A 12821-nucleotide genomic window follows, 5' to 3' on the forward strand; every position below is an offset into this window, starting at 1 on the left:
TCGCCGTAGTTATTAGGTACTTTTAGATATTGCTTTGGACTAATGAGTTTGACCGTTAAAGTACTTTTCTATTTCAAACAAAAATGAAGGAGATAAAGCGATGCTATTGGCATGTAATTTGTTTATTACTCATGTTTGTTAAACTTGTTCCGGTAAAAATAACACTTTTACCTTTACCATTTACTGATACTGATTATATTTAAGAAAGAAAGACAAAAAAACTGAATGTCAATATCCAAACTACATCAAATTTTTGGTCGATTGCAATAAGCATTCCAGTGTGCGTGGGCGCGCACACATATGTAGATAACACTTGTACGTATAGTTTCCGCGCGTACCATTCTTAAAACCCGCAAAGACAATCCACGCTCCGCCCACTCACTTCACCCGCGATGGTCTGACCTAATTGTTGTTATTATTTTCGTTATTTAAATTTCTTTCTACCCGACAGCGAAAATTATAAAAAAAAATTGTCGAGCAAAATTTTACATTACCAAATTTTTACTGGTTATGAAAAAATAACCCCGTGATTGACAAAATGAAAAAAAAACGTAGCCTGAGATTCGAACCGGTACACTTACATATTACGGAAAACATACTAGAATACTGCGCCAAACTTGTATATATTGTGACAAGGCAAAATTTGATATTAGTTATTACGTATCTGTCATATTCGGCGTGACAAACTTTTATATTTAAGCGTTATGACAGGAGAAGAAAAATATTGGGTTGCCCAGTAAGTTCGTGCCGCTTTATAAAGAAAATTGAAACCCTGTTCTATTAAATTTTTGTGAAAAAAATGTTTTTAAATTATATTGGTACGACTCTATACCTAAAACGTCTTTTATTATTGGATAAAATTTTAAAAATTAGTTTTTATCTCAACCAATGAAATGAAATTATTCACAATATAGAAATTTTCGTGACGTTTGATAATGGTGGAAATCCGAAAATGAATCCACTTCAGTTACAGTCTATTGTAAGCTTTATATCGAAAATCAGAACGAACTTTCCGGACAACCTATAATGTTAATACAAAGTGTCAAATGAATGTAACAAAAGTAGTTTATTCCAAATTGTATCACAAGTATATAGAGATAGAGTTCAATTTTGTCAAATGTACCGATATTTTTGCGCACCTTGACTGCTTCGTTACTTATGACGCTGTGGCTGCTACGATATTTATGAGCATCTTGCATGTACTCATATATTTGACGCTGTGTATGTACCGATGTTTTTGAGCAGGGTGAATGTATCTATTATTTTGAGGACTTTTGTTGTACCGATATAATTGATTACTTTTGATGTACCTATATATTTGCATATCTTGTCTGTGACGATCTATATGACGCTGACTGTACATATGATTAGTAATCTTACTTCTTAGTAATATTATCAATACATTTGTTTAGACGGATGGATGTATGTTTGTTTGAAGGTATCACCAAAACGGCTAAACTAATTTCGATGAAATATGGTATGCATATAGAACAAGTCTGGAAGAACATATAGGCTTCTAATTATGTTTTTTTATTCTAGTGTTAATATTTCAAAATAGCCCGGGTGGATTACAGTCTGTCAGTAGTATGAATGTTTGCCGATGCCAAAGTAATGAACTACCGAAACAACATACTATCTAAATATTAACCATAATATGGCTACGTGATACCTTAGACTAGACACACTGCCAGGTACCATCCACACCTCTGGATGGCTGGCATTCCACAACGGTGCGATTCTCACGCAATTTCTTGGTGGAATGGTCAGTCTTCGGCGGTATTTCCAAACCATTACGAACCTAGGGTGCTTCAAAAAGCGAGCATACCATTTCCTTAAAGCCAAGCAAAGCATCTATGGATATCCATCCATCGCCTCGGTGTTTAACGACACCGAAACAGTGTGGAGTAGGAATTATATGAGTAATGAACGCGAGTGATCTCTATGCTATTAAATGGTACCAATTATCACAAAGTCAATTATTTGATGACATACAATGTTCTTACTAAACGTTTCTTTATAAAACTGGCATGATGTTACATAAAGGTGTGTTATACCTGCCCTAGTACATGTTTCTTAGGCACAGAAGTATGATGGAACCCACTGTGAAGGTCCGTTGTTCGAAACGCATTTAATTTGGTACAATTTACATAGGTATCAGGCAGGTAACACAGAGAGGAAGTAATTACATTCCATCTTAAGATTCTTCTACTAAAACTTTATTGGAGTAATAAATAGTTATTGTAGTTTCTTTAAGAGTGAAAGGGAAGAATACAGTTTAAATAAGCATTTTCGGTATTAATTTAGAATCTCTATCGCTTCTAGTAAAAATCTGGATAGAACCAGTTTGTGGACAATGTGTAAACTGCAATCTTCATACTTATCTTATGTACAAACGTGACGAAGTTTACTTTAACTGATTATGGTCATAACTTGTAATTGTAAGATACATTGTTAATGCAATGTTAGTAAAACTCTGTTGTATGAAGTAACACATTGTTCCTCTTTTTCTTAAATGCAAAAAGGTGCAAACTATTCACTTATATTGTGCTGCCTAAGCTTAGCAAAATATAAATAAACTAAGCACTGACTAAGTAGCCCGCGACTCCGTTCCCGCAGAAATAAACTTAATGATTAGTCTATGTGTTTTTCCTGATTGTGTTCTACATATATGCCAAATTTCAGTAAGATCCATGCTGCCGTTCTGGAGATACCTTCAAACAAACCTCCATTCATCTATACTAAACATTTGCATTTATAATATTAGTAAGATTGTCAGATAGATAAAATAATTTGTTTTAGTCAATGAAAGAAATATCATGAGATATTTTATATTGTACAAAAAATCTGTTTATTTTTCAATTTATCGGCAATCAGTCTTCGTCACGCCCGATACGGTACGGATTAAGGTAAATTGTAAATCCGTCTGCGGCGGGGTTTTTTTATCCCCGTTCTCTCCCGGCGATCGAGAAAGCCAGTAATAACGAACAGGTGGTCGACAAATAATAAGAATTTTCCTCAAAGCAGCTCCGCTTAAAGGAAAATTATTAATTCCACGGAAAATTGATTGGTTCCTATAGTTAATGGTAATTTTTCAACACCCAAGTATTGTATTAATTTTAAAATAATAAACATCTAACTAATATTATAAATGTGAATGTTTGGATGGAGGTATCGCCAGAATGGCTGAACGGATTACGATGACATTTGGACATCAGTATAGAATGTACTCTGGAAGAACACATAGGCTACTAATTATGTTTTTTTTTATTCACGGGTCACAGGCTACCGCTAGTCTATTAGAAACCGTAATAATTCTAGAATATTAGGTCTTTAATAATACTTCAAAATTCATAATTTTAATGAGACCACTTTGCTGCTTACCCGTCTGGGTTACGGGTTATGTTGCTGTTCAATGCAACAAAGCATCATAACATATTGTTGCCTGTTTTCAAAGGGAATTAAAGAAATGTTATGTTTTTGGACAGTTATTAGAAGCTCACGGTTTGGTTTTTCCAATTGATATCACAAATCTGATAATTATGCATTATAAGACTGGACAGTTCTGCAATTCACGTTTCTCAGATAAAGTATATTTTGATTGATGACTATTCAATAGTACGTGTTATTTTCCTAATAAGTGTACGTAGAACGTAATATAGTTTGGTCACGATATTGTACTTATTATATGTATAATATGTGATAATTTATCTCATAGAATTATGATTAACAGTTTTCTTGGTGTCTGTACCAAGGGTTAAATTCTAATTGTATTGTGTTTTTGTACCTTATAAAATCCTTAGTTATTATAGAAGACTAACAAAATATCTTGACAACTCTCATCTCTTATACAATTTAACTTACATTGTAACAATGTTTGAAAACGATGTAAGACGAATGCTATAAACAAACAACATAAAACGGTTCATAAAATAGACGTATGTGTAATCATGTCAACTATATGTTTAGAACGTAGTTGTTTAATAGTTATTTAAGACTAGCTGTCGCCCGCGACTCCGTCTGCGCGGAATTAGAGAAATCTTAATAAGTAGCCTATTTGTTCTTCCACACTATGTTCTTTATCTATGGCAAATCTTATCGAGATCTATACAGCCGTTTTGGAGATACCTTCAAATAAACATCCATCCGTCCATCGAAACATTCTCATTTATCATGTTAGTAAAACTAATTTACTTTTTCAAACACTGAAATGTTGAGAAAACAAAAAAGGGTCACCTTAACAATAATTTCTACAGCTTTATAAAGACATCATCATCCCATTTTGTTTATTACACAACTTAACTTCGTAAAATAAAAATGCTATATAAGCTTTATTCATCTTTGACTAAGTAAGCAGCACCTATTATGTCGATTTCCAGGCGCGGACATGTCGTTCCAAGGAGAGTACGCAGCGCAAGTGCTTGGTCTAGGCGCGGAGACGGGCACGAATCGAGAAGAATCAGGCAACCCGGCCACACCGGGCGCTACGGCAGCGCCTCGTGCCGCTGAGCCCCCGCCTCCTGCTACAGTACCTACACCAACACCCACCACCACGCCCAGACCTAAGGATGTAGACACCAATCATAATGCCAAGTTTAATAATGTAAGTATAATAATCTATAAGCTTAGAACAGAAAAAAACATCCGAATTTGTATTATATATAACAATATAATCAGTTCTTTATTACCTCTATCACAATGGACACATTTTCAAGGTGTCTGTGATGATAATAAACGATCAGAATTATATATAGGAACAAATTATTAATCACAAGACAGGCATAATTTTTACCATGTATTTATTAGTTTATTATTGGATGTTAAGTCATCCGTTCAGCAGCGATATCCTAGCGGTGGGAACGGTGGTGCGGGTACGACGGAGGAGGAGGGCGTTCTGGACCTACGGGCGAGGGACCCCTCTGTCATCTCGGTCGGATCCCAGCACTCGGGGGCTTCCGAATCCGCGGGCTACCTAGACGCTGTTAGGTGAGTGAGCTTGTTTAACTTTACGAAAGAAACTATAGAAATAAATAATTTTATCTACGATAATTATATTTCACAGATGCATATACAATTGCGTATTTCTAAGGTCAACGGTCACTTCGCAATTTCAGCGATTTCAGGTGGCCGCTCGCTTGTTTGCCACCTTGTGATATATAAAAAAAACAGATTTTAAAATAGATTTATCTAATATAAAAGTTTTTTGGCTAATTAAGTATACCTTTTGGTCTAAAGAACGCACGTCGAACATTTCAGGTCAACGGTATCGGTATACTCGGGCAACTCTAATTCGAGTTCAGATCGAGATATTCTAGATCTGTCGATGCCGGACAAGAACTCGATGACCGAGGTCTGCTACGTCTGCGGAGATGAATACAAGCGCGGCACACTTTGTAATCTTAATACCAAGGAACCTAAGGACAAAATGGTAAATATATTAACAACTTGTTTCCATAATTGTAACGTTGAATCGACTAAACGTATTTAATTATGCTAGATTAGAACCTTATTTTTGAAATTACAATTTTAAATAAATATTTATATGTCAAATGTAATACGTATCTCTCTAATACAATTATAGCACGGTCACGACCATCCGTTCTGTTTATTACTTTAACAATGTTTCGACTAGAGGTGTGACATAAATAAATATTACGTATTACTTCTTGCGCTAATTTATTAGTACATATGTTGTTGATAATAATTTTCATTATATATTTTCTGGAGAGTTCAAGGACGAATCGAGTTTTAGTGGACTACACAATTTTGATACTTTAAGAATTCTACTTTTTAATAGAAATTATAGTTTTACTATAAGCGAAGGTTTATCATATCAAAGTTGTAAGTCATAAGAAATTCGCCACATTTGCAAATTTGATGTCAACCTCTACTAGACGTAGGAGTGGACGCACAGATAGAGGATTATTCACTATCTTAAGCATCCCCTCTTCCGTCAAATCCACTTTCAGGTTCCCTTTAGCAGTGGAAACCGACGCTTAGAATAGAATAGATCATTTGAATGCCACAGCTCTAGTCCGGGCTAAGATAGAGTGGGTTATTAATGTATCACCCACAACTCTGACCCTTGCTTGATGAACTGCCGGCTTTTATCTCACGTCCGTTGTACAGGGTGTAACAGGGGTCAAGCTTTTGACGCAATTCTTGATGATATTACATGAGAATGAAAAATAAAGACAATATAAAGATTAAATACATTAACCGTAGGTTTCTGAGTCCAAAATCTTCATGTTAAATCATATTATTATGTCTATGTTGTCAAAGATAATGACAGCGCTATGTTTTATACACTGTTATTGGTCTCAGAAACCCACTGTTAAAGAGTTACCGAAGAAAATTGAAACAAATGTGACAATTGAAATGGGACTTGAAGTTATTCTATAGTTCCTACGTTAATGTAACTCACAAAGTAGTCTTTTATGCAGAAATTGTTTTTTAAATTGAATGCTGCTTATTATCTTTGTTAATTTGAAAATAGAATAAATTTATAAATATTCTAGATTTTGGTTGTCTTTATTCGGTTTGATTATGGTAGATGGTATATCAGTTTAGTTCGAGTCATATTATTTATTTAAAAATTTATTTAGTTTTTTATTTAGCAAAAAGGTTTAATAACACATAAATATTTACAAAAGAATCGTTTATATGATATAACTTTATCAATAAGAGTAAAGGTTAATATTTGTATGTATATTTTCCCATAAAGTACTCTGTTTAGTGGAATTATTTATCAAATTTGATAACCTTTAACACGCTCCTTACTACGATATTTCGTAGCAATTCGCTTTTAAACGACAGCACTGAATGTGTTAAGGCATTTAAACTAAGATTGAAATTTAAAGGTGTATTTGAAGCGCCAATAGCCTAATGGTTAAGCGTACGGATTTCCGATCATGAGGTCGGGGGTTTAAATCCCAAGAACAAGAAATATTAGTAAAATTACTAAAATCTGCTAATATTTTTAAAAAATATTTTATTTATTAAACTACCCATCATCCTAATCGCGCAGAAAACTCAAAATTCTTATAGCTTCTATGTTATCTCAGGGCACGACAATGTCCACATTAAAATGTACGGCTGAAGCGTCAGACTTGAAGTCGTTTCGCCTAATTTTGTATTTACTTTGTTGATTTTATTTTTGTGTTGGAATAATTTATGTTTACTATATGGAATTGATAACCTGACGAACTAAGATGCAATATTATGATTAATTTCACCAACAAATGATTTGATAATTTGAGTGATGACGTAGGATTATATTTGATAATGGTTATTATTCTGCGTCGGTGGCTAAAAGGTTTACTTGCAATCTGTAGGTCCTGAGTTCGAATCCAACAATGTACCAATAATTTTTTAGGTTTACGTATGTACATTTATACGATGTTCTTACGGTGAAGGAAACCTCGTGATGCTGCACATATCTGTGAAGATCAAAGACATGTGTGAAGTCAACCCGCACTGGGCAAGTGTGTTTGACTATGGTCTAGTCTGACTTATTATAGACTGCGAGACCCTCATTGGAGACGTATAGAGGGCTGATGATAATGAAATTAGATAATGGATATTGATACAATGTTTTTCTATGAATTATTCTAAAAATATATATTTAAATCTTACTAGATTTATTAATTTACTACAGTTGCATGTATTTAAGCCTTATTTCCACTTGGCAGCTATCCGCGTGTCTAAACACGCACTTGTGCTGATTTATATATAGTAGTTACAGTCGGGTCAGTGGAAATACTTGATGTGCATTAATATTCGATCTAATTATAATGTAAATAGTAATAAAAATATTCCATTATCAGCTTCGGTAGAGTCGATACAGTGAGGGCAATAAATTGAATATCTTTAAGGTTGTAAGGCTATCGTTTACGGGTTGGGAAGCTATCTCTGTGGAAAACATGGCGACCTTGCGACCGCAACTATCACACGAGTGACTAACGAAACGTGCCTACGTCATGATGTCACGGATTGAAGATACGAATAAAAATTGGCGTATTGATCGGAGAAATTCATCATCATCCGCTCACTGTAAGTCCCCACTGAGGGGCTCGGAGCCTACCCTAAGTTATGGGTGATTAGGCGATAGTCAACCACGCTGGCTAAGTGCGGGTTGACTTCACTCATATCTTTGGATTTCTTCTCAGATATGTGAAGGTTGCATCACGATGTTTCCCTTCACCGTAAGAACGTCGGATAAATGTACATATGTAAATCGGAAATCGAAAAACACATTGGTACATGTCGGGATTCGAATCCAGGACCTGTAGATTGCAAGACAAGTGCTTGACTCCTGGACCACCGACGATCTGAGATATTAGGAATACAAAACTATTAACTAGACTTTACTGTTTAATAGTTAGTACAGATTAAAACCAGTTGATTCCGTCATAAAAATATTACGACAAAGATGATAAAAATACATTTTCTACTAATGTAATTTATATTGATATCTGTGTTTTATTAATTTTTTTCCTCTTACTTTGGTTTACAGTGTCAAAATATTACTAATTTCTTATCGTCAGTTTCTGAGACTAAAATATCTATATGAAATATCGTCAACCCTGTTATGTTTCACTAAAATACAGGTAATATGTTTTAAACCGAGGTTTCGGTCTCATACGGTAAAGTGGATTGGTCATTTGAAATCATACGAGCGAGTTTGTTTGTATTTTCTTACTGACGTTCTCTTTTAAAATTCTATTCTATTTGGCTGCTTTGAATAATAAATGTTCAGAGTCGAAAAACCAGTCAGTTGGTTCATTGACCGTGAGTTTCTGAGACCGAAATCCCGATTTTAATTAATATTGTTATCTCTGTATTTTTTTAAGGTAATGACAGGGATGACAATATGTTTCATACAGTTCATACATTCATGACAATATGTGTCAGAAACCAATGGTTAATGTTGCAAAGTATATATCTTGTTTTATTATCGTATAACTAAATAGTGTTTGTTGTATTGTTATCAGAATAAGCAGCCGTACTTCCCGATCTTTGGTGAACAGCATCCGAGACCACCGCGCTCTCGACCCAAGGACGCTCAGGGTACGGTGCGTGCCTGCGCCGCCTGCCACCATCACCTGCTGCAGCAGTGGAATACGTACCAGGTATAATTCATTTCAAAAATCATTGACGCTCGTGATCATGTGCAGTGTCTCCCCGATACACCTAGCATTGTGTTCTGAATACTAGCGCAAATTTAGGAGCCGACAATATTACTGAAAAACTTTATAGCTTATATTAAACTTTATCAAGAAGATCTTTCAGCGATCAAGCCATGTTTGGATGAATGGATGTTTGAAGGTATGCAGAACGACTGTATGGATCTCGCTGACATTTGGCATGCACATAGAATATAGTCTGGAAGAACACATAGGCTATATGTTTTTATTTAATTCCGCGCGGACGGACTCGCGGGCTTTCGCTAGTAATATTATAAATGCGAAAGTTTGTATGGACGGATGTTTGTTAGGTATCTCCGGAATGGCAGCATGGATTTTGCTCAAATTTGGCATCGGTTTAGAACAATCGTTCCCAAAGTGGGCGATAACGCCCCCTTGTGGGCGCTGCAGGCCTCAAGTTGCGGGTTATAGTAAAAGTTTCCTTTAGAATTCTCCGTTAATATATAGAGGATATGCGAATGAAGGGGTAGACTCGGATATGACGGCTGATAGAGATGTATGGAGGAGTAGTACATACTGTGCCAACCCTCAATAGGGATAAGGGCAGGTTGATGATGGCAGTAGACAAAATAAGTTTGGGAACCACTGATTTAGAACATATCCAGGAAGAATACATAGGCTACTAATAAAGTTTATTTTTTTTTAATTTCGTGCGGACGACCGCTATATAAATATGAACAGTGCACATAAGATTCTTTAGCCAAACTTAAATTTATTGATAGTAACTAAATTGATTTAAATATTTGAGACTTTCTAATTGTGTAAATTATAAAGCAAATAAATATATATTCGTGGTGATAAAATTAGACGCATATTACGCAGTACGAAAGTTGCTGCATGTTTTGTTAGCGTATGTACTATAATTTGACAGGACGATGTTAAGAAGACTAGGATTTAAAAAAAAACTTTGGATATGTTTGAAAAAGTTTATAGTTACATTTTACAAGTTAATTACCGTTATGAAGGCGGGTATGTTTTTTATTCCGCGCGGACGTAGTCGCGGGCGACAGCTAGTATCATCATATACTTTAAAGTAGCACAGTAAAGGGCCAGTTTACAAGGCGACTATCAAATTAGGTTTGTGAACCACGAATATGAACCTAGTGCCAATGACTGAAAATCTATTGAACTTGCTATAAAATGAATAGTTCGAATATGCAATACTGCTGTCGCCAGCGACTCCGTCTGCGCGGAATTGAAAAAACTAAATAGTAGCCTATGTGTTCTTCCAGACTATGTTCTATGTCTTTACTAAATTTCTGCAAGATCCATGCTGCTGTTCTGGAGATACCGTCAAACAAACATCTAAACATTCTCATTTATAATATTAGTAAGATATTGTTGGAAGTTTTCTTTACATCTGTACACTTTTAGCCAAAGTATGATAATTGTGTTGGCAAATTCTTCGCAAGTTATGTTGGAGTAGGTCGGTATAAGAACAAATTTACAAGATTTTGTTACTTGGCGGATGTTATATTGACGGGTGATTTAGAATATTACTGTGAATATGTACTTCAAGATGTTAGACAGCCTGTCTAGTTATATCTTATATATAAAATTCTCGTGTCACAATTTTCGTTCCCATATTCCTCCGAAACGGCTTGACCGATTCTCATGAAATTTTTTGAGCATATTGAGTAGGTCTGAGAATCGGCCAACATTTATTTTTAATCCCACAGCTAGTATAAAAATATTACCACCACTTCCTAAATTAAACATCTATCTGTTTAATTATAACATTCTCGCGACTTCGTAAGAATTTAAAAAAAGCCTAAGTTACTCCCACGTATCAGCTAACTCCAAATACAAAGGCCATCAACACACAATAATTGCGGACAGACAGACATAAATAAAAAAATATAGTTTTTATTTATAAGTAAAGTGAGTGCTAAATATGTTAAGATTTTTTGTATATTACATACATTAAATATAAATATATTTAAAAGACATTTCTTCATGTTCAATTGAAGTATGTATTCCACTGAAGTCGTTTTCTTTACATACAAAGATAACCGCATTACGCAACAAATAAACACATATATGATTTAACTATTTGATTTGGCAAATGTTTAATGAAATGGGTCAATATTTATGATAACACAACATTGTACCACATCTCCTCGGTGTGATAACTTGGGCATTGTCACGCGAATGTTGAGAGACAGCGACTCTTGTTTTATTTTTATAATTGACTCGCTTAATGCTATCGATAGGTCACTCCGGGTGTAAGGGCAAGATCAATTACGTATAGATAACACTGCATACTCTGATCCAAGAGTTAATAAAATAAACATACAAACGAATAAAGACTCTATACACTTAATAAACGTACAATTTTCCTATTTAATCTGTAATGTTGATCATTTTGCTACTATACAACTTGAAACGTAATTTTATTTATAATCTGTTATTAACGGTTGAACATTTTGTTGGCTGTACGTGTGTTGCTTTTGCCTTTTCGTGTTAAAAAATTATGTGTCAAATGTGAATTATTGCCGCGTAAAATATATTGTGGAGGTTAATTTTAATTTGTTTTAATTTTGAGTGTTTTATTTTCTTATAATGCAAATTAGAAAAGGTTCAAAAGGAAAATTTGGAATGTGTTTATGTTTGCATATTGTGATTTGTGATTTTTGTTGAAAGTGGAATTTCATTTAACACCGACTTGCGAAACTGTACATCAATATTAAATTTGTAAGTGAATGCACAGTTATTTTGAAATGTGAATTTAATTGACAAACACTATTTATAAGTGTATTTTTAAAACACTGTAATATAATGAAATTACTATAGCTGATAAATTACTCAGGTTCATCTCGTTCCAGATTCATATGTACCTTATAACATTTCTTTTATATATTTTAGTGTACTTTATTTCTTTTTCATTATAAATATATTAATTGTCAGGATATTACAAATATGTATTATTTTCAAAACTCTTTTGGTGGGAGTCGAAATAATTTTTTTAATGTTGACAATGAAGTCGACGTTGGTGTTTCGTGAGCGTCGGCCGCGTGACCGATAATCCGCGATATTAGGGAAATTGAAACGTAATATTTATAATCTGTTATCATAGTTAAGTTGGCTGTATGTTAGTTTTGCCTTTTTATGAAGTTTAAAAATATATGTTAGATGTTATTAGAATTCGTACTCGGTTAAAAATCGGGGTAAAAGTCATTTGGATTTGCTCGCGTCGGCCGCGTGACCGATAATAATCCGCGATACGCGATATCGGCCGTCGTTACAACGATCAACATTAGCTATGTGCTTTCGTCTGTTGTGATATAATGTGGTACAAAGGGAGCTATATGGTGCCGGTGCTGAACAAGGTATTGTCGGTTGTGTGCCGCGTGTGTAAAGTCAGTGCGGTAATGTGATAATCGTGCTGTTGTTCCAGCAGAAGGATGCCGCCTCAACGAAGTCACAGCCGCCTGTCAAGCGCGCAGATACAACCGACAATGGAAAGGTGATGATCCTTGTTGTGTGGTGTTTTGTGATGTCTGTGGTACAAGGATCGGAGGTTACAAGGATTATATAGACGTAAATCCAGTTCACAGTCAGTTCTACCGATAATAGAAATCTGACGAATGAACCTTGTTGTGTAGTGATATCATGTGT

At 34.8% G+C, this 12821-nt stretch overlaps 1 protein-coding gene across 2 annotated transcripts in view; it reads left to right on the forward strand.

Moving 5' to 3' along the window:
* px (MAP7 domain-containing protein plexus) overlaps positions 1 to 12821 on the forward strand; it is a 92404-nt gene that overhangs the window by 32394 nt on the left and 47189 nt on the right. Inside the window, exons 4-8 of one of the 2 annotated variants that reach the window (XM_013326290.1) lie at positions 4377 to 4600; positions 4823 to 4983; positions 5254 to 5425; positions 8991 to 9128; positions 12601 to 12669. In XM_013326290.1, coding sequence (XP_013181744.1) covers positions 4377 to 4600; positions 4823 to 4983; positions 5254 to 5425; positions 8991 to 9128; positions 12601 to 12669 — 764 coding nt within the window. The remainder of the gene's footprint in view (positions 1 to 4376; positions 4601 to 4822; positions 4984 to 5253; positions 5426 to 8990; positions 9129 to 12600; positions 12670 to 12821) is intronic. The other variant, XM_013326297.1, reaches the window with a different exon arrangement.

The sequence above is a fragment of the Papilio xuthus genome, unplaced genomic scaffold (assembly GCF_000836235.2).
Source record: "Papilio xuthus unplaced genomic scaffold, Pxut_1.1 DF829758.1, whole genome shotgun sequence".
In the NCBI taxonomy this organism is placed as follows: Eukaryota; Metazoa; Arthropoda; class Insecta; order Lepidoptera; family Papilionidae; genus Papilio; species Papilio xuthus.